The sequence below is a fragment of the Archocentrus centrarchus genome, chromosome 12 (genome assembly GCF_007364275.1).
Source record: "Archocentrus centrarchus isolate MPI-CPG fArcCen1 chromosome 12, fArcCen1, whole genome shotgun sequence".
Lineage (NCBI taxonomy): Eukaryota > Metazoa > Chordata > Actinopteri > Cichliformes > Cichlidae > Archocentrus > Archocentrus centrarchus.
This window is the reverse complement of record NC_044357.1, coordinates 24,683,469-24,708,058: the sequence shown is the minus strand read 5'-3', so window position 1 is coordinate 24,708,058 and position 24,590 is coordinate 24,683,469. Positions and strand designations below refer to the sequence as shown.

The window sequence follows — 24,590 nt, the reverse complement described above, 5'->3', positions numbered from 1 at the left end:
GTTAAGTGCTCAGTGCATCATGGGAATCAGCAGCGTAGCTAATGGAGGATTCAGCATCTTCTGATCCAGCCTTCACTGTGAATGTAATGAAAAAGGAGAGTTTAAAGCCTAATCTTAAAAGTAAGAGCGTCTGTGTCCTGAAGCCTGATCGCTGAAGGCTCTGCCTCCCGTTCCACTTTCAGAAACTCGAGGAACCCCAAAGAAAGCCTGCGGTTGGAGAGCAAAGTGCTCCACTGGGATAACGTGGAAGGTCTTCAAGATTTTATGGGACCTGATTATTCAAGGCTTTGTCCTGCACTAGTATAATTCTGGATTTTCAATGAGACAATTAAGAGGAATGTCTAATATGGTCTCTTTCTAGTCCCTGTCAGTACTCTCACTGCAGTGCTTTGGTTTAACTGAAGGCCTTTCAGGGAGCTTTTAGGACAGCCTGATAATAAGAATGAATTACAACAGTCCAGCCTCAAAGTAACAAATGCATGAACCAGTTTTCACTCTGAGACGGGATATTTCTAATTTTGACAATACTGTGCAGATAAAAGACAGCAGTCCTGGGTATGTGTTTCATGTGTGTATTAAAGGACATCTCAGGATCAAAAAATAGCTCTGATGGCCAATAAAATTTTATCCAGACTAGAAAAAAATTCAGCATTTTGAGCAGTGTGAAATATGTTTCTAATGACTAATTTACTCGTTATATAAACAGGAGAGGAACAAATCTGATTACTTGACTAATTGTAATGACAGAAAACAGTAAATGAACTGATACTTATACTACACCTTTCTACTCTGAAAAACTGAAAGTACTTTCTGCTGTAAGTTTCATTCATCCAATAACACACACCTTTTATCTATGAATAAGTAATTTCTAACATTCCCACACACTCAGGGTTTACTATATTGCCCAAGGGTACTTCAGCATATGGACTGAAAGAGTCAGGGATCCATCCACTGACTTTCCAATTGATAGATGACCCACTTTACCACCTGAGCCACAGCTGCCCATAAAACCTGAGGTTAAAGATTAGTTTGCTGAGTGTGACCAACTTTAGCAGCGCTGCCACTAGTTAGCCTGCCTGTCTTCCAGGTTAGCATCCATCTGCCCAAGCAGAATGTATTGGAATATATTGCTTCAGTTTAGTGGTTATATGTCAGTGTACCGGCAATTAAGCCTGTTGCTCTTTTTAAAGAAAGAAAAAAAAAAGCCCTCCATAAAGCTAGTAAATCTTACTGTTCATCTTCACAGAGAAAATTTTAACCTTTAGAGAAAAAATTATTCATAACCATCTCAAAGACACATCTTCATGTTCGGCTGCTTTCAGCACTGCTGGTATTTGTTTAGACTCTCTCTGCTTCCCTTAGGCAGTATTATTAGAAAGCACTGCATCAATTTTCATTGTTATGCAGATGATACTCAGCTTTATTTATCCATGAAGCCAGATGACACACATCAATTAGTTAAACTGCAGGAATGTCTTAAAGACATTAAGGCCTGGATGACCTCTAATTTCCTGCTTCTAAATTCAGATAAAACTGAAGTTCTTGTTCTCGGCCCCACAAATCTTAGAAACATGGTGTCTAACCAGATACTTACTCTGGATGGCATTACTTTGGCCTCCAGTAACACTGTGAGAAATCTTGGAGTCATTTTTGACCAGGATATGTCCTTCAATGCACATATTAAACAAATATGTAGGACCGATTTTTTGCATTTGTGCAATATTTCTAAAATTAGAAACATCCTTTCTCAGAGTGATGCTGAAAAGCTCATTCATGCATTTATTACTTCTAGGCTGGATTATTGTAATTCATTATTATCAGGCTGTCCTAAAAGCTCCCTGAAAAGCCTTCAGCTGATCCAAAATGCTGCAGCTAGAGTACTGACAGGGACTAGAAAGAGAGAGCAGATTTCTCCCATATTGGCTTCTCTTCATTGGCTCCCTGTTAAATCTAGAATAGAATTTAAAATCCTTCTCCTCACATACAAGGTCTTGAATAATCAGGCCCCATCTTATCTCAAAGACCTCATAGTACCATATCACCCCAACAGAGCACTTCACTCTCAGACTGCTGGCTTACTTGTGGTTCCTAGGATACTTAAGAGTAGAATGGGAGGCAGAGCCTTCAGCTTTCAGGCGCCTCTTCTGTGGAACCAGCTTCCAGCTTGGATTCGGGAGACAGACACCCTCTCTATTTTTAAGATTAGGCTTAAAACTTTCCTTTATGATCAAGCTTATAGTTAGGGCTGGATCAGGTGACCCTGAACCCTGTCTTTTGTCCTGTCTCTCTCCCCTCACAGCAGATGACTGCCCCTCCCTGAGCCTGGAGGTTTCTTCCTGTTAATAATGACTTTTTTCTTCCTACTGTCACCAAGGGTTTGCTCATAGGGGGTCATTTTATTGCATGACCTTTAAGTGGATTTAAATTGATGGATTAATGTTTTTTTTAGTGCCTCTATTTCATAAAAATATGTGTAACAGTGTAACCCTTAGCACTATAAACAATAAGTGGACAGCAGCTGTTGGCTTGCAGCCTGATGGCAGAAGATTTTTTTCTTTAACCACCTCCTGGTTTATCTGCTGGTTTCAGGGTGAATCAGGCTTTCTGAGCTTTTGCTGCGATCCCTGCCCTCGCCTCATTCTCTCCTCGAAGAAACTCTGCAGGTGTTGATCCCTCTGCTCCAACCTGATGACCCACTGCTCCCTCAGTCTGGAGGCAGGATTCAGGGAAACGAGAGAAAAACAAGCAGGAGGTTCAGAATTAGCAGGTTTTTAGGATGGAAAATACTTATTCAAAAAGGAGATGTAAGTGTGGGTTTCATCTGAACCCCTTCGTGGAGGTTTATAATGCTATGAGACACGATTTAGCAATGTCACAGTTCAGGTGAAGAGTGCAATTATGTTGTTAAAACTAATCTTGTACGTTCCGCATTAATGCGTGACATTGAGGCTCTTACCGTGTCACTCCATACAATGAAGCACTGAGCTCAACTCAGCAGGGAGACGGCAGCAACAAGTTCCTCGGGGGAATCAATGGAGTCAGCAGTGGCAGGTGTGAGAGATACACAGTGTGTTGCAGTGAGAGTATAGCTTGTGACCTTAGCCTTATTAGTGGGCACAAATAGACTGTATTTAAAAGATAGACATGGCCACTGTGATGTCACTCACTGGTTTGTGAGTAAAGCCTGATACATTAGCTTCTATTGTAAACTTGTGCGTGCTAAGATGCAAAACATGCTGCAGTTCCTCAAACGGCCGCTTCCAAAAGTGAGTCAATCCTGTCGGGTGTTTGGTGTACTGTACACCTCCGACAGGGCGCTATCACACAGCTAACCGAGAGAGGCAGACAACCGGTCATGCTCACATTCATGCCTGCATTATTATTGGCATCGCTGCTTTGATTGGCAGACAGATGCCTACAGTGGTAACTGATATAGCTGTCTGCTAGCCTGCACCTGCTCTGCTCTGAGTAACTGAACTGGAAGGAGCATAAACGTAGTTATCAGTACATTTCACTTAAAACCAAAACTTTCACACTTGTGGCTGTGACAGAGCAACAATCAGTAGATTATTAGAGCAGAAGCATGAATTTCAAAGTAATCCAGGTAACAGGTGATGGTGTTTCAGTCCAGACGAGGTGATTCACTGACTCACTGCTGCTGATAAAACTTTAGCTTTGCCTCAAATAAGGGAGGCACTGAAATCAAAGTTAATAAACCCAGTACCTCTGCAGCGGTTCCTCTTTACACCTTCAGTTTACATAATAAAGCTATATTTCATCGTGCAGCTAGGACCTACTTTACTGCAAAATGCCTTATAAGACATTTTCATATTTTAATCAAAAATGTATCGCACATTGGTTCAAACTCACAAATCACAGAAAGAGCAGCTCCTCAGCAGCAGCGCTACAGTACATTTATCAGCGTAAAGCACAGGTTTTAAAGAAGAATAAAGTCATTTGTGGGTTATTAAAGGATGTGATCTATGCTGGAGAGGCAGAGGTGAGCCTCTGAATTCACCCAGACACTGTAACTCCCAGGCTTAAATAATCGTGCAGACATGCAGTGAAACTCGATCTTCGCTCATTGCTGTCACAGATAATTGTGTTAGAGAAAATGTGTGTGGGTGTGTGTGTACTGGGCTGTGTTAGCTGTAGGATTAATATTGTTGTGTCTGTGCCCATCTATCAGCACACACCATCTCGTGTTGGTTAAGCTGCTGCGTTCTGCTCGTCTGTCCTCAAATATTCACCCTGATCTGCAGGATTCAAACGTATAGCCGAACTGCCTCTAATCAGCATTCTCAGGGTACTCTGTGATGACAGACAGAAGAGCTGGAAACATAACTGAGGCGTTTTCTGAACGAATGCAGTTATGACGCAGTGAGACGGGACGAAGGGCTGTAATCAGGTTTATATTTGATGCTCTGTTCTTTCCTCTACGGCTCTCCTGGACCGTGGAGTTCATCATCAAACACCGACTCAAAATGCTTTGATTATGTAACATCTCAACATATGGAAGTATCATTCTGTCAAGCTTATGTTACAGTTGAAATGTGCATGCTATGCTAACAAGCTTTGACTACGAATACATAATATGTCACATTCCACCTGGGAACATGTTTGCATCTGTTGGAGTTGAAGTGATATAATGAAGTGTGTGTCAGATGAGCCTGGGTGCTACACCTGGGTGTTCAGAAATGAGTAATTTTTCAATGCTGAACATCCAGCAGATCACCAGTGGACATCACAGGTGCAGGTTTGGGGTTAGACTGTACTTTATACATGCTAAACGAAAACTGCTTCAGAATTTAGAAGATGTTACCTTTCAGGTCTCTAACATGCAGTTTGGCCTTTCAGTTCTCTTATAGAATTTCCATTTAGTCATGCAGTAGATAAAAATTCCTTTGATGTGAACCTAACTGTGAACTAGCAACCAGGTGGATGTTAAGCAGTTAAACCTGGAAGAAGCTGCGACACTTAATTGCCAAAACCAGGGGCGTGGTGGCCATCGGGAGGCTTCCCGAACGGCCGTTCGTTTCCAGGCCGAACTGGTCGGTGATCAGAATTTTAAAAAAAAAATTTTTTTACCCAATTAAAAACAGCAGCGCTTGCGCGGCCACAGGTGCAGACAGTGATGGTCCCTTGCGACTGTTTCGGCTCTAAGAGCTGGCTCTTTTTTCATGATGAAAACGAGACCATAACTAAATCTAAAAGGATAAAAACGATGACGAAGTTAATTGACACTTTTGTCAATGAATGAAAACGAGACGAAAATGCTTGTCGGGGACGACATTCAATCAGAACTTATTCAATTTTGTGACAGGGTGGGACAAGTTAGGAAAACATCCAATAAAACGCACAGTTGGCCAAATTTGCTCAAACCTGGGAAGACCAAACTAGCCTGTGATTGGTCGTTCCTTCCGATAGAACTAAGTGATGTAACCAATGTCAGCAGGGAGAAAGAGAAGAGCCGATGTATGGACACATTTGTCCTTTGACGTTGTGACAAACAAAACGATGTGTAAACCATGTGGGGCGACTATCTCGGGTAAAAACACCACAAATCTTAAACATCTGCAAACCAGTCACCCAGATCTCCATGCAAAGGTCAGCATTTTAATGTCATGCAGGGTAAAGTGTTTTTCCCAGTTTGTGTTCAGAGAAAATCTCCACACCGCGGTGGATTAGCCTTTATAATCTTAGTCCTGAACACTGCCCTGTACCTTTCAGAGCGTCCTGCTGTAAAACGCTCGGATTATCTCAGTAAGGTGGTGTTAATGATCAGGTGTGTGGGAAGCAGGTGAAACGCTAATGTTAATATTATTAATAATATTCCATAACTTTTAATAAATGTTTCATTTTGTGTAAGTGTGTATAATGACTAATTCAAGGGAACTGAAGAAAAAGCATTTACATTTTACACCCTTTATATTTTAGACTGAATCGACTGTAGATTTAGTCGACTATATTCTTACCATAATTTGTCGACTAAAACTAAAACTATTCAGATACTAAATTATGACTAAAACTAAATCAAAATTTGATGTCAAAATTAACACTGCAGCCCAGCCAGCACACCGTTAGGAGAGGTGAAGGGCGAGACACTAGCTAAGGGGGGGTTGACGACCTTTCTTCCCCCCTTTTGCTGCTCCGTTGTACAATCAGATAAAAGGCTTCTCTAAACCAAGCTCCCAGGCTGAATTTCAACCCCAGCCCGCCCCTGGCCAAACGTATTCACTCACCATCCAGATCATTGAGTTCAGGTGTTCCAGTCACTTCCACAGGTGTATAAACCAAACACCTCAGCATGCAGACTGCTTCTACAAACATCAGTGAAAGAATGAGTCACTCTCAGGAGCTCAGTGAATCCCAGCGTGGTACCGTGATAGGATGATACCTGTCAGGAGGTCAGGAGTTGGGCTCGGCCCCTTAGTTCCAGTGAAAGGAACTCTTAATGCTTCAGCAGACCAAGACATTTGGGACAATTTGATGCTCCAACTCTGTGGGAACAGTTTGGGGATGGCCCCTTCCTGTTCCAACATGACTGCACACCAGTGCACAAAGCAGCTCCATAAAGACATGGATGAGCCAGTTTGGTGTGGAAGAACTTGACTGGCCTGCACAGAGTCCTGACCTCAGCCTGATAGAACACCTTTGGGATGGATTAGAGCGGAGACTGCGAGCCAGGCCTTCTCTCCAACATCAGTGTCTGACCTCACAGATGTGCTTCTGGATGAATGGTCAGAAATTCCCATAAACACTCCTAAACCTGTGGAAAGACTTCCCAGAAGAGTTGAAGCTGTTATAGCTGCAGAGGGTGGATCAACATCATATTAGACCCTCTGGATTAAGAATGGATGTTACTCAGGTTCATGTGTGTGTGAAGGCAGACAAAGACTTTTGACAGTACAATATATTGCGATCAATTATTGCAATATGGTAGCCATCAAAAAAAATGCTGTGGCCTCAGAGGCCAGTAGATGGCGTCATAGTGGCTACTTCCATCTTTTATATACAGCTACTTTTATCTTTTCTATACAGTCTGCGGTTGCAGCATGTTGCTGTGAGTTGCTAAATTAATAAAATATTTAGATTTGCAGTGTTACAGTGTAGTCAGTGGCAGGCACTAAAAGAAGATGGCTGTTTGGGTTGAAGGCCTTTGTTTGAGGAGCATAAAAAATGCTTTTAAGGCAAAAATTGTTTCCATGGGGCAGAAATAAAAATGTTTTCACTGATCTCGGTTTGCCTGGGCAGCGTGCAAATCAGCCGTACTCCCCTTTAAAAGTTCATCCTGCTGCATCCAGCACATCGAGGACAGGCTTTTAAACCCAAACTTAAACTCATCTGGGATGAATCATCATCTTTTTATCTGTGAAATTCGGCTTAATTCGTGACAGGAACTTTCCTCAGTTGTTTTTGTGTTTGCTGACCGTGCCAGCGCGCTGCTCCTCATTCGGTTCTGCTCCTCGTTCATCTGCTCGCTGTGCTGAACGATCCTCTGCTCCCAGAACGACTTCAGCTTCTGCCTGTCATGGATTCGGGCTGCATTCATCACCTGACACAGCAGCAGACACACTAATCCACACAAATTCAGACGCGGGTTCAATAAACTCTGAGGGTTTGTTTACTTACTGCTGACTCTTTTCTCGTCCTCCTCCTTTACTTTTCTGGTGTCCTTTTCTTTGCCTCTTTGTATCCTGTGTTTCCCGTTCACTTGTCAGTTATTCCTCATCATTCCCTTTTTTTGCCTCTTCTTTCCTTCTCTTATCTCTCTTTATTTCCTCACCTACTCCTGTCCTCTGCACTCTTTCCTCTCACCTTTATTTCCTCTTTAACTCCTCCCCTCATGTCCACATCTCTGTTTTATTGCCTCTCTCTCCATCCTCTCCCTCCCTTTGGTTGCTCTGCAGTTTTTTTTACTCACAATTAAAGTGATCTCTCCGTCTCCTTTCCTTTTTTCTCTTCTCCCCTTTCTCATTATTTCTGCTGCCTCACCTCAGCCTGCAAATGAAGTAAAATCATTTCTCGTGTAGCAGAATAAAGCCTGTCAGCCATCATCGAGTACACCGCTGACAGGTGATGAAGGAAATATTAATAACTGTATTACAATGGAAACCATGAAGGCTGACACATGGTCTATGCTAATAAATTCATCACACACTATAATTCACACAGATAGGCATCATTTTAGTCACTTTAATTATTTAGTTATTTGGACTTTTAGTTAACAGCTGTTTAAAAGGTTTTTGCTGAAACTCAGACCCCAGTTCCTTCTTCAAATATAAATCGTGCCGGCGACAGCTGGAAGTTTAGAACTGGAAACACCGTATAATGGAGTTTATTTATTCACCGTGCATTTGAGGGTGATCATGATCCAGTTTGTGGTGAAAAAAAACATTGATTTTCCCTGTTTTTGATCCTCCGTGGATGACCTGAGGTTCAGAGCTTGTTACACTCCTTAGTGTGTAGTAAGAAGTTTGCTTGGATGTTAACTGTGGAAATGATCAGTAAATATTGTGCAGTCACCACAGTGACTCAGAAATGATGGAGGAAAATAAATCATAACATTATCATTTGTTATTAAGGAGCATTGTTATAATTTTATTCTGTCAGCAGTAAATAATTTACCAAAGTTTAATCAACAGTGGTTTTTGCCTGCAGCGATGTGTGATTGGTTTAACTCTTCATCAGAAAATGACTCCAAACTGATGGAAAAACAGGATTTAAAAGAGTCCAAGTGGAATTTGAGCCAAACCAGAGCTGATCTGGGAATTTTTAGAAATCTTCACCACTGGAAAAGATGACATTTGATATTTTGTAACATATCTTTAAAATGTTTGTGAACTGAAAACTGAGCGACTCTGTTGATGGTCTCAGAAACCCAGCTCAGATCCTTGGGTTCGTGCCTGCTGTGGAGGCGGTTTTAGTCTCACCCTGCTCTCATTAGAAAGTGTTACCACAACACATGTGGCTGAATTATGTGAGCCATCATTCTCCACATTCACTGTAATGAAGCCTCAGCTAAGCTCATCACGCTCACATGTTTGTCAGTCTGTCAGCTGGGAACTGATGCTCTGCAGTGGCTGCCACAACTCTGACTTATTTCAGGGAAATTATCGTCATTGCAGATGGAGAGAAATCCTTAAAACTGTGCAGTGAAAGTGGAGCAAAGGTTTTCTGCTCTGTGATTCAGAGATTAACTCGAAGCTAATGGATGTTAACGATGTTTATGTGACTCAAAGCCACAGACAGGTCACAGACAGGACGTTTGAATCTTCCTGTTTCTATTCATCTGTCCACAGTCGTATTATTACACACAACAATCAGCACTGGCTCAACAGAAAGGCACCAGGATCATACCACAGCTTAGTTGTCTTTGCACTGTGTGTGTGTGTGTTTGTGTGTGTGTGTGTGCGTGTTGTGTGGTGTGTGTGTGTGCGTGTGTGTGTGTGTGTGTGTGCGTGTGTGTGTGTGTGTACCTTGGATCACAGTCTGGTCCTGGTGCAGGAGAGTAAAGTTTAGTTTGAATGTTGTTGGATTGAACAGATACAATATGTGACTTCAGGAGGGAAACAACATTACAACAAAGAGGACACATGAGAAGTGTCTGAGGAATGATACACAGTGCTGTATTTCACAATGTATAATATGCACATGACAGATTGTATTTGCCCTGCGACAGGCTGGTGACCTGTACAGGTGGACCCTGCCTCTCGCCCTATGTCAGCTGGGATAGGCTCCAGCCCCCCCGCGACCATGGACAGGATAAGTGGAAGAGAATGATGGATCGATAGCTTGTATTCACTAACTGGACACTTTATTAGGTACACCATCCACTTCCCTAAAAGCTTCATGTGTCACAAAACTTATTTTAAAAATGACGTTTACTTTTTTAAAGCAGGGATTCAAACAGCTTCTTCTCATACAGCATGTCTGTTCTTACTGAGCACTCAAAGCACTTCCCCATAAGACTCCATAGATATGTCCATCTTCACTTCAGTGGATGCTGAGCTGGTCCCCACAGGGCCCTGCTGAGCAGTGGGTTAGAACCAGAAGGTGCTGGATTAGTTTTCAAACTTCTGATTCTTGTAAATCTATAATTCAGTGATAAACTTTGCTCTGTGTGTGTGTGTGTGGGGGGGGGGGGGGGGGGGCTGCCTGCTGCTGCATATAAAGTCCCTTGGCAGGTGAGTCATATGGAAAGCATTACAAAACTCTGATATTGTGTGTGTGTGTGTGTGTGTGTGTGTGTATGTGTGTGTGTGTGTGCCTCTCTCTCACACACACACACCAGCATGACAGCACAAACTTGTCGGCTGGGATTAAAACAGCTGACGGTAGTGTGTCTGTGTTTGTGTCGGTTAATAAAGCTGGATGTTATTAAGGACCGTCTGCGTGTTTTTACATGTTTTAAACACTCTGTGAGCTTAGCATCAAAACAGTGTGACCATGAAAAGCTGCAGCTACGCTCAGGCCTGAGTTTGAGACAGACCAGTTATGCACTGTGTCGCATTAATATGGAAATGTGAGCAATAGTGGAAACACTGTCGCTGAATTTAATGTATGCCAGGCAGCCGTCAGATACACAGTCAAAGGCTCTCTGACTGTCAGGTGTGTTCTGATTAACTGATCCCACTGAGCCGGTCAGGTGCTTGTAATCAGGTGCTTGTCTGTAGTACCTAAAGCTAGCCCACACCTAACCGAGCCACTCAGAGGTGGATCACTGTGCTGCTGCATAACTCCAGTGTGCTCGAGCTTCAGGGCACAAACTGATGTTTGGATGTTCTCTATGGTAGAGCAGAATTCATGGTTCCATCAGTTACAGCAAAGCAGCCCCAGACCATCACACTCCCACTCCATGTCTGACTGTTGTGTCTGATGATCTTTAATTAAACCCTGCGTTAGTTTCTGCAGATGTAACAGGACTCGAACCTTCTAGAAAGTTCAGCTTCTGTCTCGTCGGTCCACAGAATATTTTCCCTGAAGTCTCGGGGATCATCCAGATGTTTGTTGGCAGATGTGAGACGAGCCTTTGTGTTCTTGTTGGTCAGCAGTGGTTTTCTCCTTGGAGCTCTCCCATGGAGGCCATTTTTGAATCATGAACTCTGACCTTAACTGAGGTGAAAAAGGCCAATTAACCACCTTCATGACACTGAAACCCCACGTTTACACCTGATGTTACCTCACTAAGATTCAAACCCTACGTTTGCCTGTTTCTGGCATCTTTGTGTCTTCTGTAACATTAAAGTCTGAGCATGTGAGCACTGCAGTCAGGTTTGCTGAATGCAGACAGGAGCAGAAACTGCGCTGTGTTTAAGACTCAGGTCTTCAGTGACAGAACATACTTTTACTAAATGAGCCGATAATTTGTCTTTGTGAGTGTCTTGTAGAGCCTCCATGAGCACAGAAACACAGATGCAGATCTCTGCAGTGCTGCTATCAGCAAATGAAGCTGCTGTTTGAGGAATCAGGACAGATAAGCTCAGCAGTTTCCTCCTCGTTAGATTTATCTCTCCACTCTCTCTTTCCCAGTTTGTTTGCTTCACTCAGCACAGAAAGTAGATTATAAAACCTTTTCTGAATCTTGCATATCGGCTTCATGTAACAACACGTGAGCATTAATGCGCTGAAGTCACAGGAGAAGACGAAAAAGTGGAATAAAGTCATTAAGCATTCCTCTTCCCTGCCGCAGCCCCTTAATCCCTGTTCATCTCTCCTGCTGCTCCTCCCCTCTCTGCGCTTGGAGCTGCTTAAATCTGGCCCAATCCCTTTAACCTCTTCTCAGAGAGGATCAACAAACAGAACATCAACATTAATTTTCTCCGGATCCAGAGTGTCCGATGCTTTAGAGCCAAAGCTCCACTGGAGATCTGCTCGGGGATAGAGACAAAGCGGAAAGACTGGGAAGGTCTGAGCCTGAGAAATCCCATTTTCCAGCTGTTCTTTACGGAGGTTTCCGCTCCAGTTGGGGGCCTCACTTTAGACACACTCTTATTTGGAGTAGTCTGGATAACAATGGAGAGATTACACTCAGATTACATGAGATTAAACTACGAAACCTGCTCTGCTTCTTGACAAAAGCCCCGACATCCGTCTGCTTCCTCTCCTCATTTTCCTTTTAAATAGCACCACTGGTGTTTTGTTTAAACTGGAGAACTAAAAGCAGCCGCCTATAGACAGACTCCCAGCAGAGGAATTCAGTTTTAGTATCACTGTGCCATATAATAAAAATAATTAATCTCACAGAGCTTTACTCAGTGAGGTCAAGCAGCTCTTGGTGACAGCAGGGAGGAAAAACTCCTCTTAAAAATGAGAAACTTCCAACAGAAACAGGCTGAGAACATCTGCCAGCCTCGAGAGGCTGTGGTAGGAGGAGAGTGGAAGAAGAAAGAATAGCGTGGTGCAGGTTGGTGGGGTTAGCCCCTGCAGACCAGGAACCAGAGCCAGAGATATCTGCAGGGAGAGAGGGGACGCAAAGGTCACAGCATGCAATAGCTGCACGAAAAGTTAAAGAGAGCAGAGGCAACAGGTTCTCTGCACATAATGTTCTCAGATTCTGTGTGCATCTTACCGTTATACAGCATTGGGCCTCAAGATCACTCATATTGGTGACTTACAGAGTCTGCATTAAGAGGCTCGAGGGGTGTTGGTGTTGCATGATTATCAGCACAGAGACTTTGGTTCGCGTAAATTTCTCTTTTGAACTTCATTTTAGTTTTTGTTTCATCGTTTTATGCTCGATAGAGGAGAGGGCACGGAATCGTGGCTCAAACTATAACCCTTTAAATTTGCTCATTTTCTAACCAGAGCCTCAGCAGGCCTGAGACATTTATTGGAAGTTTTACAGACAAGTAGCAGGATTTTATTTTCAGTGCAGAGACCTAAGAAAATCTGTTATATATGGGCTGTTATATTCTGTTATATAGGACTCTGTAACAGCTTTCTGGGCGATCAGAGGTTTGATGTTTTTGGAAAAGTGTGGCTTAGTTTCTTTTATCTCTGCATAAATCTTTTGATTCCTTCTTTTTTAGGATGGCAGACTTTGTAACCAGTTTAACTCCATGATCTCTGAAGGTAAGTGTTAACTCTCAGTAACATAGTTATCTTTATCAGCATCTGCAGAGGTGTTTCAGGCACATCCAACCTTATTTGCTGAGATAATCTATGGGGCTGTTGTCGCCTGATGAGTCAGGATGGAGGACAATTGTTTTTCGTTCTATGCATAATTACAAGTGCTGGTCTAAAGTTGATTTAAAGTAAATTAAATAAAAGTAATTCCATTCAAAAAGTGAAACTTGTATATTATATTCATTCATTACACACAGACTGATATATTTCAAATGTTTCTTTCTTTCAATATAGTCTAGTTCATGAGGAAGGACTGGACTGCTGCGTGCTCCGAAGTTATGTTCTCTGATCAAGGCACAGAATCCAGTGTAAAGTCAGTCAGTTATGGTTTGGTCCAAGGTCAAACATCTACACTTCCGTGCCAAAGCTAGAACTATGTCTGTCAGTCGTCGGCGTGTGGGAATGATGAAATCACCACCCCCCGACCTGTCGTCCTGGCTCCCCCTTGCCGTAGCATTTGTATTGCACCTTGTCAAGCTCTAGATGTGATAGCACTCCCTTTGTATGTTGGAACACTGAGCCACAAGTCCTGAGTCCTGTTCATGTAACCTAATCTTGCTGCAATTATATGCTCATCTCATGTCCACTTATGCTGTAACCTTCTAGTTCTAACTCATATTCCAAGGTAGGTTAGCACAGAGGGTCTAGCTTGGGGACCTTTGCTGGAAGTATACCCTGGTTGGAATTTGAACCCTGGACCTCTTGCTCCAAAGACCGTACTGCTACCACTACACTATTCTAGCTCCTGCAACTTACCTTTACTGTTTACTTTTTTACTGCAACAGTAAAGTTTTTTATATATAGATAGATAGAGCTTTGTAAATAATCAGTAAGCAAAATGTTCAGAGTGTTTCATAGTTCTTTCTCCTCTCAGCATGATGTAAATATATCCCTGTTAAATCCATCTGCTGTGAGCACAGAAGCCCCTCCCTTCTTACAATCTTTGTTTATGAGGGGCAGCAATCAGAAGAAAGTTGCCTCAAAAACAGCTTGCTGCACCAGTATCAGATTTTATTTATTTATTTTTTTGCATTTTTGGCCACAGCAGCTTTTTGTGACAGGAAATGGGGAAAAGTTACAGGGGAAGACATGCGGGCAAATTGGCGACAGGCTGGGACGTGAACCCACGCCGCCCGCACCGCAGCATGTGTATGTGGTCGCCAGCTTCACCACTAAGCCACCCCGGCGCCTGTCAGAGTTTATTTTAAACCATGAAGCTAAAAAATGGAGCAGTCGCTGCAAACTTCAGCCTGAGATTTTCTAAGTAACCATTTGTATCTAAATAACTATTTTGAGTATTTCATATTGATTGTTAGTAACTGTTTCCAACTAAAGAATATATTTTCTCTTTAGATTGAATCATAAAACATTCCTGACGCGAAGCCTTAAGCTACGAGTGACTCAGGGAACAAAACAAAAGGCGTTCTGTAAAAGTTTTCTCTCAAACATAGTCTGGGTGTTAGTTATCATCAGTGATAAGAAGTAACTAAGACCTCACAGCGTTACAGAGAGTGTCCATGTTTCCCTTTAACTTTGTGTTTGCATTTGTTTTCACTTATTTTCTTAGTAAGTTTATGACCCTGAACCAGCAAACTGAATTTACAGGGTGATTAGTTCTGCCTCCCGGACAGCTCAGAGCACTCTCTGAAGGCCCCTTATCTTCAAGATGAAACTATTTGTTGTAATAACAGTTTGAATATCAACACATCAGGCTGATTTTTGAGGGGAGGACAGAATCACAGATGTTTGTTTTTGCAGTTTTCAAACTAACCTGATTACAAAGATTTGCAGCAAATCTGCTACGAGCAAAAACTCCTGTAAAACAGATACTGTAACAAATGTTACATACATTACTTTTCCTCTGCCTGTTAATTATAGCTGTGATCTGCAGCAGCTGGCAGGGCAACAGAGTACAGAGCAGCAGCTGATGTGTTTGTTTAAGATAAGAGAGCAGCAGATAATCAATCCCAACCTCATCAATAAACTGTGGAGATAACAGACAGGAGAGAATGGCTCCCTCTGAAAATACCTGCAGATAAAATCAGAGATGGAAGGGACAGAATTACACTGCTATAATATTAATTTGGTAAGCTTTACCTGCACTTACTAGTGTTCATGGTTCAAATGAAGACAAAGTTATTTCTATTTCTCACAATACAGACACAGTACTTCTTTAATAAACATAGTGCACACATGTTCATATTTAAGGACAAAATGTCACCCTGGCAGAGTTTGTGCAAACAGACTGAAGACACAAAATGTAAAAACAAACTTTCATCTTTTAAAAAGAACGAAAAAAAATCAGAAATCCTAAAATTACAAAACAAAAAAATTCCATAAAAAAAAAAAGAATTCTTATTTACAGCTTCCTTCACATATTTTCATCTTCTTGAAGACATCAGGCACACAGACGTGCTCCACAGTAAGGAAACAATGAAACGGGGTGACCGTGCAGTTTGTTTGGATGAGAAGAAACTGGAAGCTTTAAATAAGGAGAGTTACATGTAAACGCTGCGCTGTGTTGAACCAAATCAGCTTTCAGCAAATTCTTGAACCTGCTCAAATTGATTGAGAAAAGTCGAGTCTAAGGGGCTATAAATAGATGGTTTTGGAGGAGGGCGGCCTGTACGTCCTCGTAAACCGGGACGCAGTCCAGCTGGAGTTTAAAGTGGAGTTTAAAGTGGATGCAAATAATAGATTTCAGAAAAGCTTTTTCTTTTTTGTTTTGAAATCAGCATGTCTGCACTTATTAAGGACCCACTTCTGATTTCAAGCTTCCAACAATATTCTGCTGATGCTGAGACAGTTTCACATAATCCAGGTCCTTCAAACCATCAGATGAAGAAATGCAGAGGAGGAAGCAGCAGCAGGAAGAAGCCGGTGGGAATCATCCTGACAGCCGACGAACGATACCAGCGCACCTCATCGGAGTCATCTGGGAAAACAGAGCCAGGAAAACTGTCAATTTGAGCAGAATTAAAATTATAATTTGTTACTGTTGTGTGTCTCAAAACCCTTTGTACTATTTTATAGTGTACTTAATACCCTTCACTTAGTGTACTGTAGTTGGTATTTCTTTTAAAGGTCATTGTCTATACTTCTCATTGCTGCAGAGACAGTACACTTTCCCCTCAACAGGGTTTATCTCATCTTATCTCCATGAACTTCTTTAGTTCCTTAAGAGAGAAGTTTTTCACTGGGATGTGACATCAGAGGAAACACTGCAACAACAGTTTCCACTTTGTGTTGCACGGTGGCGCCTCCTCATCAGTGTTGTAGGGGGTGCAGATACTAGCAATAAGTTTTAAGGAGCTATTAGCATAAAGATTTAGGATGCACGTACATGTAGCAGATATTCTATCAGTCATAGATATTCAAATATTAGGTTACTATGAAGGTAAATGAAAGGATTTTGAAACAATGCAACTTCTAATACAATAAGATCATCACTCAAAAAGTTGTAAGTCTAACATTATGTTTGCAACTGCCTTATACTTAACTGCAGCTAACATGGATAGCTTTAGCTTTTTAGCCTTTAATTAGACCAAAGGTGCTAAATGATGTCTCAACATCTTTTGTCAGGTAAAGGAAATGTGTTAACCCTTCAGCCTTTACCTGCATATTGTCACACCAGGTTATCTAAGATGATCTAAATATACTACTCTAACACAGTTTGGTACTATATATGTAGAAAATGGTATATGATGATAACTTACAGTACACATTCAAATGTTTTGGAGTGTGCTGAATCACTGACAAACATGTTTTTTTTCCCCATCTAGCTGCACAACATGCAGCCTGAGAGGCAAAAACCAGGGTAAAAAAAACATGTTTCCTTCTGCATGTAAAGCTTTATCATATTAATGCACAATGAAACTTTGTTTTTGGTATTTGGGTAATCAGTAGCTAACACTGCAGGCTGGGACCTGAAGTGTTTACTGAAAGCTTTTTAAATAACGTGGCAAAATGTTTAAAACTTCAAGTATAGAGATTATTTTAGAAAAATCTGTTTTTTGTCTTTATATTTAAAGTGCTTACAGTTTGTCACTGTTTGTGCTGAGTTAAAGAGAACGAAGGTGTTGCATTGTTGAATAAAAGCTTTGAGTTGTAAATTGGGGGGGGGGGGGGGGGCAGATGCATTTACACTTAAAGGGAACTGTTTTGCTTCGAGGCTGGAACGTGTGAACGACGGTTTTTGAACCATCAGCTCATCTACACAATGATAAACAAAAATGAGCCTCATTTATCTAATAAAACATCTCAACTGCTGAATAAACATAAGTACAGGCTCCAAACTGTGCTGCCTCTCTCTAACTGTGGGTGGGTGTGAAGTCTTACTGCAGTCTTTATGGAAGACGTTGGCGAAGCAGTGCAGCAGACCGTAACCACAGCGGCAGTAGGAGCAACCTTTCTGAACCCACTCCCCGTGAGGAATCAAACCGCAGGTCCTGCAGACAGAAGATGGAAATTACAGAGTTTTTTTTTTTAACAGTGACATAAAAAAAAAATCACACTGGTCATAGAACCTAAAAAAAAAAAAAAAAAAATCCAAGAGTTCTGAAACTGAGTCTAATATTTTTTTACATTTAATTCCATTTTATTTATATGGCGCCAAATCACAACAGTCGCCTCAAGGTGCTTTGTATTGTGGGTAAAGACCCTACAATAATACAGAGAAAACCCAACAGTCAGAACGACCCCCTATGAGCAGCACTTGGTGACAGTGGAAGGAAAAACTCCCTTTTAACAGGAAGAAACCTCCATCAGAACCAGGCTCAGGGAGGGGGGGTCATCTGCTGAGGGGGGAGGAAAAAAAAGACATGCTGTGAAAGAGAACCAGAGATTAATAATAACTAATGATTACATGCAGAGTGGAGTATAAACAGAGTGAAAAGAAACAGTGCATTATGGGAACCCCCCAGCAGACTAGGCCTATAGCAGCATAACTAAGGGAGGGTTCAGGGTCACCTGATCCAGCCCTAACTATAAGCTTTATCATAAAGGAAAGTTTTCAGCCTAATCTTAAAAATAGAGAGGGTGTCTGTCTCCTGAATCCAAGCTGGAAGCTGGTTCCACAGAAGAGGCGCCTGAAAGCTTATTCAAGACCTTCTATGTGAGGAGAAGGATTTTAAATTCTATTCTAGATTTAACAGGGAGCCAATGAAGAGAAGCCAATATGGGAGAAATCTGCTCTCTCTTTCTAAGATTTGTGGGGCCGAGTACAAGAACTTCAGTTTGATCTGAATGTAGAAGCAGGAAATTAGAGGACATCCAGGCCTTAATGTCTTTAAGACATTCCTGCAGTTTAACTAATTGATGTGCGTCATCTGGCTTCATTGATAGGTAAAGCAGAGTATCATGTGCATAACAATGAAAATGTATGCAAGCTTTATAATAATACTGCCTAAAGAAAGCATGTATAATGTAAATAAAATTGGTCCTAGCACAGAACTCTGTGGAACTCCATAATTAACCTTAGTGTGTGAAGAAGACTCCCCATTTACATGAACAAAGTGGAGTCTGAATCAGGGTTCACATCCACATTCTTGGTTTTGCAAGTTAGCTCAATCAGTTCAGCCCATATTTCTTTCTATTTTGGAGTAAGTAGCACATAATAAAGAATCTAATGTTTCTGTATATTACCTGATACGTTGGTCATACTCGCAGGTCCTCCCAGTGAAGTATGGAGGGCAGGCACAGAAGCTGCCCAGGATGCAGGTTCCTCCATTCTTACAGCAGCTTCGGCTCTGCTCAGCACCTCAAAGGGAAAAAAGATATTTAAATGGCAGAACAACAACAACTCTGTCCGGGTCATTCAAACTTTAACCTGTATTCAGTTCCTGCTGTCTCTGCAAGCCGCTTTGCAGCCCACCTCCATCCCAGCCCCTCTGTTTCATGCCATTTCTGAGCTCATCAATGTCATGATGTCTGTTATTGCTCATTTTTAAGGGGATATTTTTGCTTACCATCACAGAACTGAACCACACATACTGCAGAAGGATCAACAATCCTATATTTAATAATGAGGATTTTACAGCACTAATCTCTTTTTAAATATGTATGAGTTTTTCAGGAATATCAGTAATTTTAGGTGAGGAAAGAGCAACAAAACTTCATTGCAATTAAATAAAAATGTCTGTTTTTGTAATTGTAACTATAGTCATGTATGTTACAGGAGGACTACTTTAAAGCTCCTGTCAGGTTCGACAGGAGCAACTCGACATCGCTGGACACTTGCAGTCATGTGATTGCAGGTCTGTTTGGGCACAAATGTTATACAGCAGTTGTGGATTTGTCCATCTCATGTTTGAACGAGCACCAAACCGCAGCATATTTGGCAGAGGGTGATGATAATGTTTCAGTTCAGCTGTCTCACACTGGCAGCACAGCACAGCTCGTTCCAAGTAAAGCTGTAAAGAACAAAGAGGTGTGAGCCGGCCTGATGAAGCCAGCGATGTGACACGTTCATGCCTGATGCTTCACATATCTGAACTTCTTTTCAAACGCTCTCATTTTCAATCTTTTCATTGGTCGTTGGGAAGGAAACACCGTCAACGGTGTCAAATTCAGACATTAACGCTTATTTGATGAATAAAATCAGAACAACTGTGTGATCAGAGGTCACAGGGGTTAAATCTGAGCAAGTTAAATCTTCATATTTAATATCAGATTTTAGGTTTGTTTACTTATTTAAAAAAAAAAAAATCAATATTGTAACTTTTCTTGTTCCTTATTTCAGGGAGTTTTCGCTTTTTTAACACGTGATTTTAAGATTTATGATTCTGAATTTTGAGTCATGTAAATTTTATTGATAGTATTATAAGACTGAAGTATTATAAGGGGGTTTTCATTTCAGGGAGCCGCTGCCGTGCCCTCAGATGTAGGGTCGAGCCTCTCTCCTATTTTCTGTATCATTATCTGTGAGATAAACCAGAGTCTCCAGCTGGCAGCACATTCCTGTGATCCTCTGCTTCACATCAGCAAACACACAGAGTCTGAACAAACCTCGGAAAATAGCAGAGAAACACTAAAAACAGACAAACAGACTCACACAGAAACACTGCTAATAAGGGAAATTAAGTTCGTTTCTGTTTCAAAATGTCTCCTTTCACTCAGAAGACATGACTCCTAAAGAACTGCATTTTTAACCACTGGCTTTAATATTTTAGTTTTTATTTAATTCATTCATAATTATCTTAAATAAACTGCTCATGCTGTGATATTTTACTTCAGGTTTTCCTTCCCAACAAAGCAAAGAACAAAAACTTCAAAGCAACTGAAAATGTATCTTGAATAAAAACATGAAAAAGTTTGATTTTCCGCTCAGTTTAAAAGCAAAAAACGTCAGTGCAGTGAAATGAATTAAACCAGAGTCTGAAACATTCTCTGAATTCACTTCAACATTGAAGTTAAATGACCTCAAAATTTCACCTCAAATATGATATAAAAAAAATGTGCATAAAAATGTGTTTTTATTAGTACCCTTTGATTTGTGCAGCTCTGTTTTCTACCTAAAGTCAGAAATTAAATCTGAGGAAAAAACATGTTTTCATCAAATGCCTCACTCTCCACCATCTCAGGTCTGCCTGAGAAAATCTGAGGTGCCAAATATTCTATTCAGTTTTATTTTTACAGTCACCTCAAAGCTTCAAAAAAACTATATTTGGTAGGATGAAGGTAAATAAATATGATATTCAAAAATTCATGTTAGGAAAATGAGAGCGAACGGCACCAGAGAGTTTGGATAGAGTATGAACAGAAACTTTTTGGTACATGGTGCCACACCCGAGGAATATCACACTGAGGTTGGATGAAAATGTGTTTTTTCCATATTCAAACTTTAATATCTGTGAAACCATTCATGTGATTTGGACTGTTATCTCATGAAAATATGACTCCCTCACCTGCAAACCTTTTCTACAGACCTCTAAATGTGAAATCAGAGCTCGGCCTCCAAATACTTTAAAGGACTTCATCATCCTATGTTAACCTGAGCTCCACTCCCGAGTCACATTCATGAAATCATACCCTAAGACCTCACTCACTCAAGCAGTTTTCCAGATAATGGAATTTTAAAATGGGCCTTCAAAAAAATTATGTAAGAAAAACATCCCTCTGCTATTTTTTAAGTCCAAAATTTGTGACATGTTTACCCCAATATGAATTTTTGCTAAGTACCTTCATCCCTTGAAATTTAAATAGAGCAGGGACCTGAAATTTGGAGGTTTTTCTTTCCTCTGATGTCCAAATCATCTGTTTTGGGTCAACTGCTGAATTCTTTCCTTTGTTGGATTTTCGGGCTTGCTCCCCCCTCCTGCCTGCATCTGTGTGAGCAGCAGTGAAGTGTGAACTTACTGCTGGTGAGGCCGATGAAGGGCAGGACGGCGCTGGCGTCACGGTGTTTACGGTCCCCGCTGTTTGGTGACCTCACCTGGGTAAACTGGCCCAGGAAGTCCTTGGAGTTCTCTGGGGATTTCACGAAAGAGGGAGGAGAGGAGGAAGGAGAGGGTGAAGGAGAGGACATAGAGGAGGAAGGAGAAGACGTAAGAGAGGGTAAAGGAGAAGGTAACGAAGAGGGAACTGAGGAGTAAGAAGGAAGGGGCACTGTAGGGGAGGTGTCTCCTCTGATGCAGTCGTCTCCTTTGCAATCTGCAAAAGAACAAGAACAAATTTTATGTTTCAGGCATCATCACAGAGCAAGGACACATCTGAGCCCAGCAAGAACAGGGATGGGTGGTGCACACAAGCATCTGCATACAGTCACTCTTACACTGAAGCAAAGTGAAAGCAAACATCCACCCTCCTGACCAGCAGGTCAGAGCGGCCTACGAAGGAAGCTCATCACAGTCCGGCTCTCTGCATCAACTGTCAACACAACCTGAAGCCCCAGCTGGAGATCACAGTCTCACCGCGGTGGTTCTGCCTCTGAGCACTCTCACATAAAGAAGGGGAGTCTCATACATCATGTAATTCTTCTTCTTCTGCATAAAAGCGAGTGCCACTGACTCTGATCAAAGATTTTATCATAAAAAGTATGACAGCAAAATAATAAAAAATAAATAAAACAGGAACTTCTGCAGGCGGACCAATAAAACTAAAAGTTTCCTTTGAGTTCATTATATTGATGCTGATTTTGCTGAGCTGCACGTTACAGCTGTGAAACTAAACGGAAGCATTTAAAGATTTACTGCAGCTGTTCTGTAGCTGCAATTCCAGCAGTGAGAGCAGCAGATTCAAACCAGCTGAATACATACACGTCAGTGAGAGCAGGAGAGGCGGGCTGAGCTGCTGCAGCTTTATAACACCTTTAATTTAGTGAATGGTTTAAGTGAGGAATGACCAATGAAAACGCGGTGCTTTACAATGATTTTAACCTCTGACCACAACCCGCTCCCTCCCGACCTTCACCTATCAGAAGTTTAGGCAGGTACAAAGAGCCACTTTAAGCTCAATTAAGCGACTTCACCCCCCCCAAAAAAGGAATAAGCCTTCCACGCGTCGCCATATCTTCTATAGAACACAAACACTTGACTTGTAAGTGAACTGAATCATGCTGATGTGCTTATTTGTGTATTTCAGTGCTTCTTGAAAATCATGGCTATAATTTTCTTACACCCACAGATGATTTTCATGTCAATTCAAAAGGGGAAAAAATAATCCATTGAAGGTTTTTATTTATTCTTATGTGGCCCTCAGTTCTCGGCCCAGAGACCGGAAAGCGAGCAGTGGAGCCAAAGCAGGACAACAAAATGACCCCCACAGCATCACAGAGCCACCAGAGGCCCTCACTGCAGGGGTCGGTGGCTCCTAATTTCTACATTTTGTTCAGTTTCGAGGCTCGAAATGTAAGAACTAAGCGAGTGTGATGAACAGACCTGAAGCAGAGAGAAGAGCAGCGGGCTGGAGACACATGAAGGCGCAGAGCACAAACCTGGAAACAGACATTTATTTAATTTAAAAAACACATTTTTTAAAAAAACCTCAGAGTTAATTTCACAGTGATTCAGACTCACCTGAGCAGATCCTTCCAACTCATTTTACTGGAGTGATGAAATTTTAAAAAATAATAAATAAAAACCGTCTTCGGGACTTTTCTTCACTGTTTTAATTCCGAGTGGGAAAAAACAATTAAAATCCGGATGAAGAAAGGCTGAATTTAACAAAAATATTCCCAAACTTTACGGTTGCAGTCAGAGAAAAGTGTCCATAAACTCTAAAATAAAACTCCTAACCTGGGCAGGTATTACTCCATAACAGATGTTTGTTGCTTTTTTTTTTTTTAAGATTAAACCATTAAAAAGACGAAAGCCGAAGAACCCAATAAATCCTCCTCGTCTTCCCGGCGCAGCTTTGTTTCTTCTAAAACTTTTCTCGTCTGCTCTCCAGGTGATTCTCCTGCAGGGGGGAGGGGCTCCGGAAGCCACGCCCCCTCCCGATCGTGCTCTGTTTGACGTCTGTCTGGGTGGAGGTGAAGGTGGAATCAACAGTAGTGGAAAGTGGCTGAAAGCAGCTCTGTTAAATATGCCGCAGAAAAAATTAAGTGTTTCCTAATTTAGTTATCATAAGATGTTTCTTAATCATCTATTTAAAGAAAAGTGCAACTAATAACAGAAGATGGATGGATGATGGATGGATGGATGATGGATGATGGATGATGGATGACCCAAAACGGTCATTATCCAAAATCCCTGGAAGAATCAGGCAGTTAATTCCTTTCTTTGAGTGCAGTGTCTACACAGAACTACTGTGCATACAAATGTCACCAACATTCACCCCAATGTGCATAAAAATACTTTACATATTACTTTAGTCTGGAGGTTTTGAATGATGTTCGTGATCACAAAGTTTAAAGCAGCAAATCCCAGAGAGTTAAAGTGAAACACAAGATGAAAGAAGACTTTTAACCATTTTAACTGAAAGTAATTTCAGTTCTTTGCTCATATAAAACTTCACAGACTCTTTCTTTTTCTTTCTTTGACCTCTCTCACTGACCCCCCCCCCCCCCCCCCCACACACACACACACACACACAGCCTCTCTCTCTTTCTCACTTCATAAATATGCATATTAACTTCACCTTCACATGTTAATGATCATGCTGCTAAAAGGAAATCCATCAACTGAAACTTTCTTTGGTGCAGACAAGAAACTTTACAGTGTGTATTACACACACACACACACACACACACACACACACTGGGTGTAAACCTTTAAATTCAGACTGCTCAGTTTTTTGTGTATAAATCTTTTTTCTTCAGTCCCGTTTATCACTGAAACATGATCATTAGTCATCAGACTGTGATTAAATATGGAAAACATTTTGTCTGGTGTTGGGTGGATGTTTGGCTCACATGAAGCCCCAAATCTGTAGATCTGTTACCGGCACACCTGTGACATCACAGGTTCACCTTATGTGGGCCAGAAATCAGGTGTGTCATGATGTCAGTCCCACACAACACTGTA

At 41.4% G+C, this 24,590-nt stretch overlaps 1 protein-coding gene across 1 annotated transcript; it reads right to left on the bottom strand.

Annotated features, from left to right (window-relative positions):
- Positions 1-15,962: 15,962 nt before the first annotated feature.
- tdgf1 (teratocarcinoma-derived growth factor 1) lies at positions 15,963-23,168 on the bottom strand. The gene is made up of 6 exons (XM_030743276.1): positions 23,142-23,168; positions 23,004-23,059; positions 21,484-21,777; positions 18,772-18,886; positions 17,467-17,576; positions 15,963-16,063 (listed from the first exon to the last, which is right to left on the bottom strand). The coding sequence occupies exons 1-6, from the start codon at positions 23,162-23,164 to the stop codon at positions 15,963-15,965; spliced, it is 699 nt and encodes a 232-aa protein (XP_030599136.1). The 5' UTR covers positions 23,165-23,168.
- Between the last annotated feature and the right edge of the window lie 1,422 nt (positions 23,169-24,590).

Excerpts from the sequence above, each read along its gene's own strand:
- tdgf1 (XM_030743276.1), bottom strand. The coding sequence starts at position 23,164 with ATGAGTTGGAAGGATCTGCTCAG. Across the intron at positions 21,778-23,003 it reads TGCTCTTCTCTCTGCTTCAG|ATTGCAAAGGAGACGACTGC; the intron begins GTCTGTTCATCA and ends GTTCTTTTGCAG. Across the intron at positions 17,577-18,771 it reads GAGTATGACCAACGTATCAG|GACCTGCGGTTTGATTCCTC; the intron begins GTAATATACAGA and ends TTCTGTCTGCAG.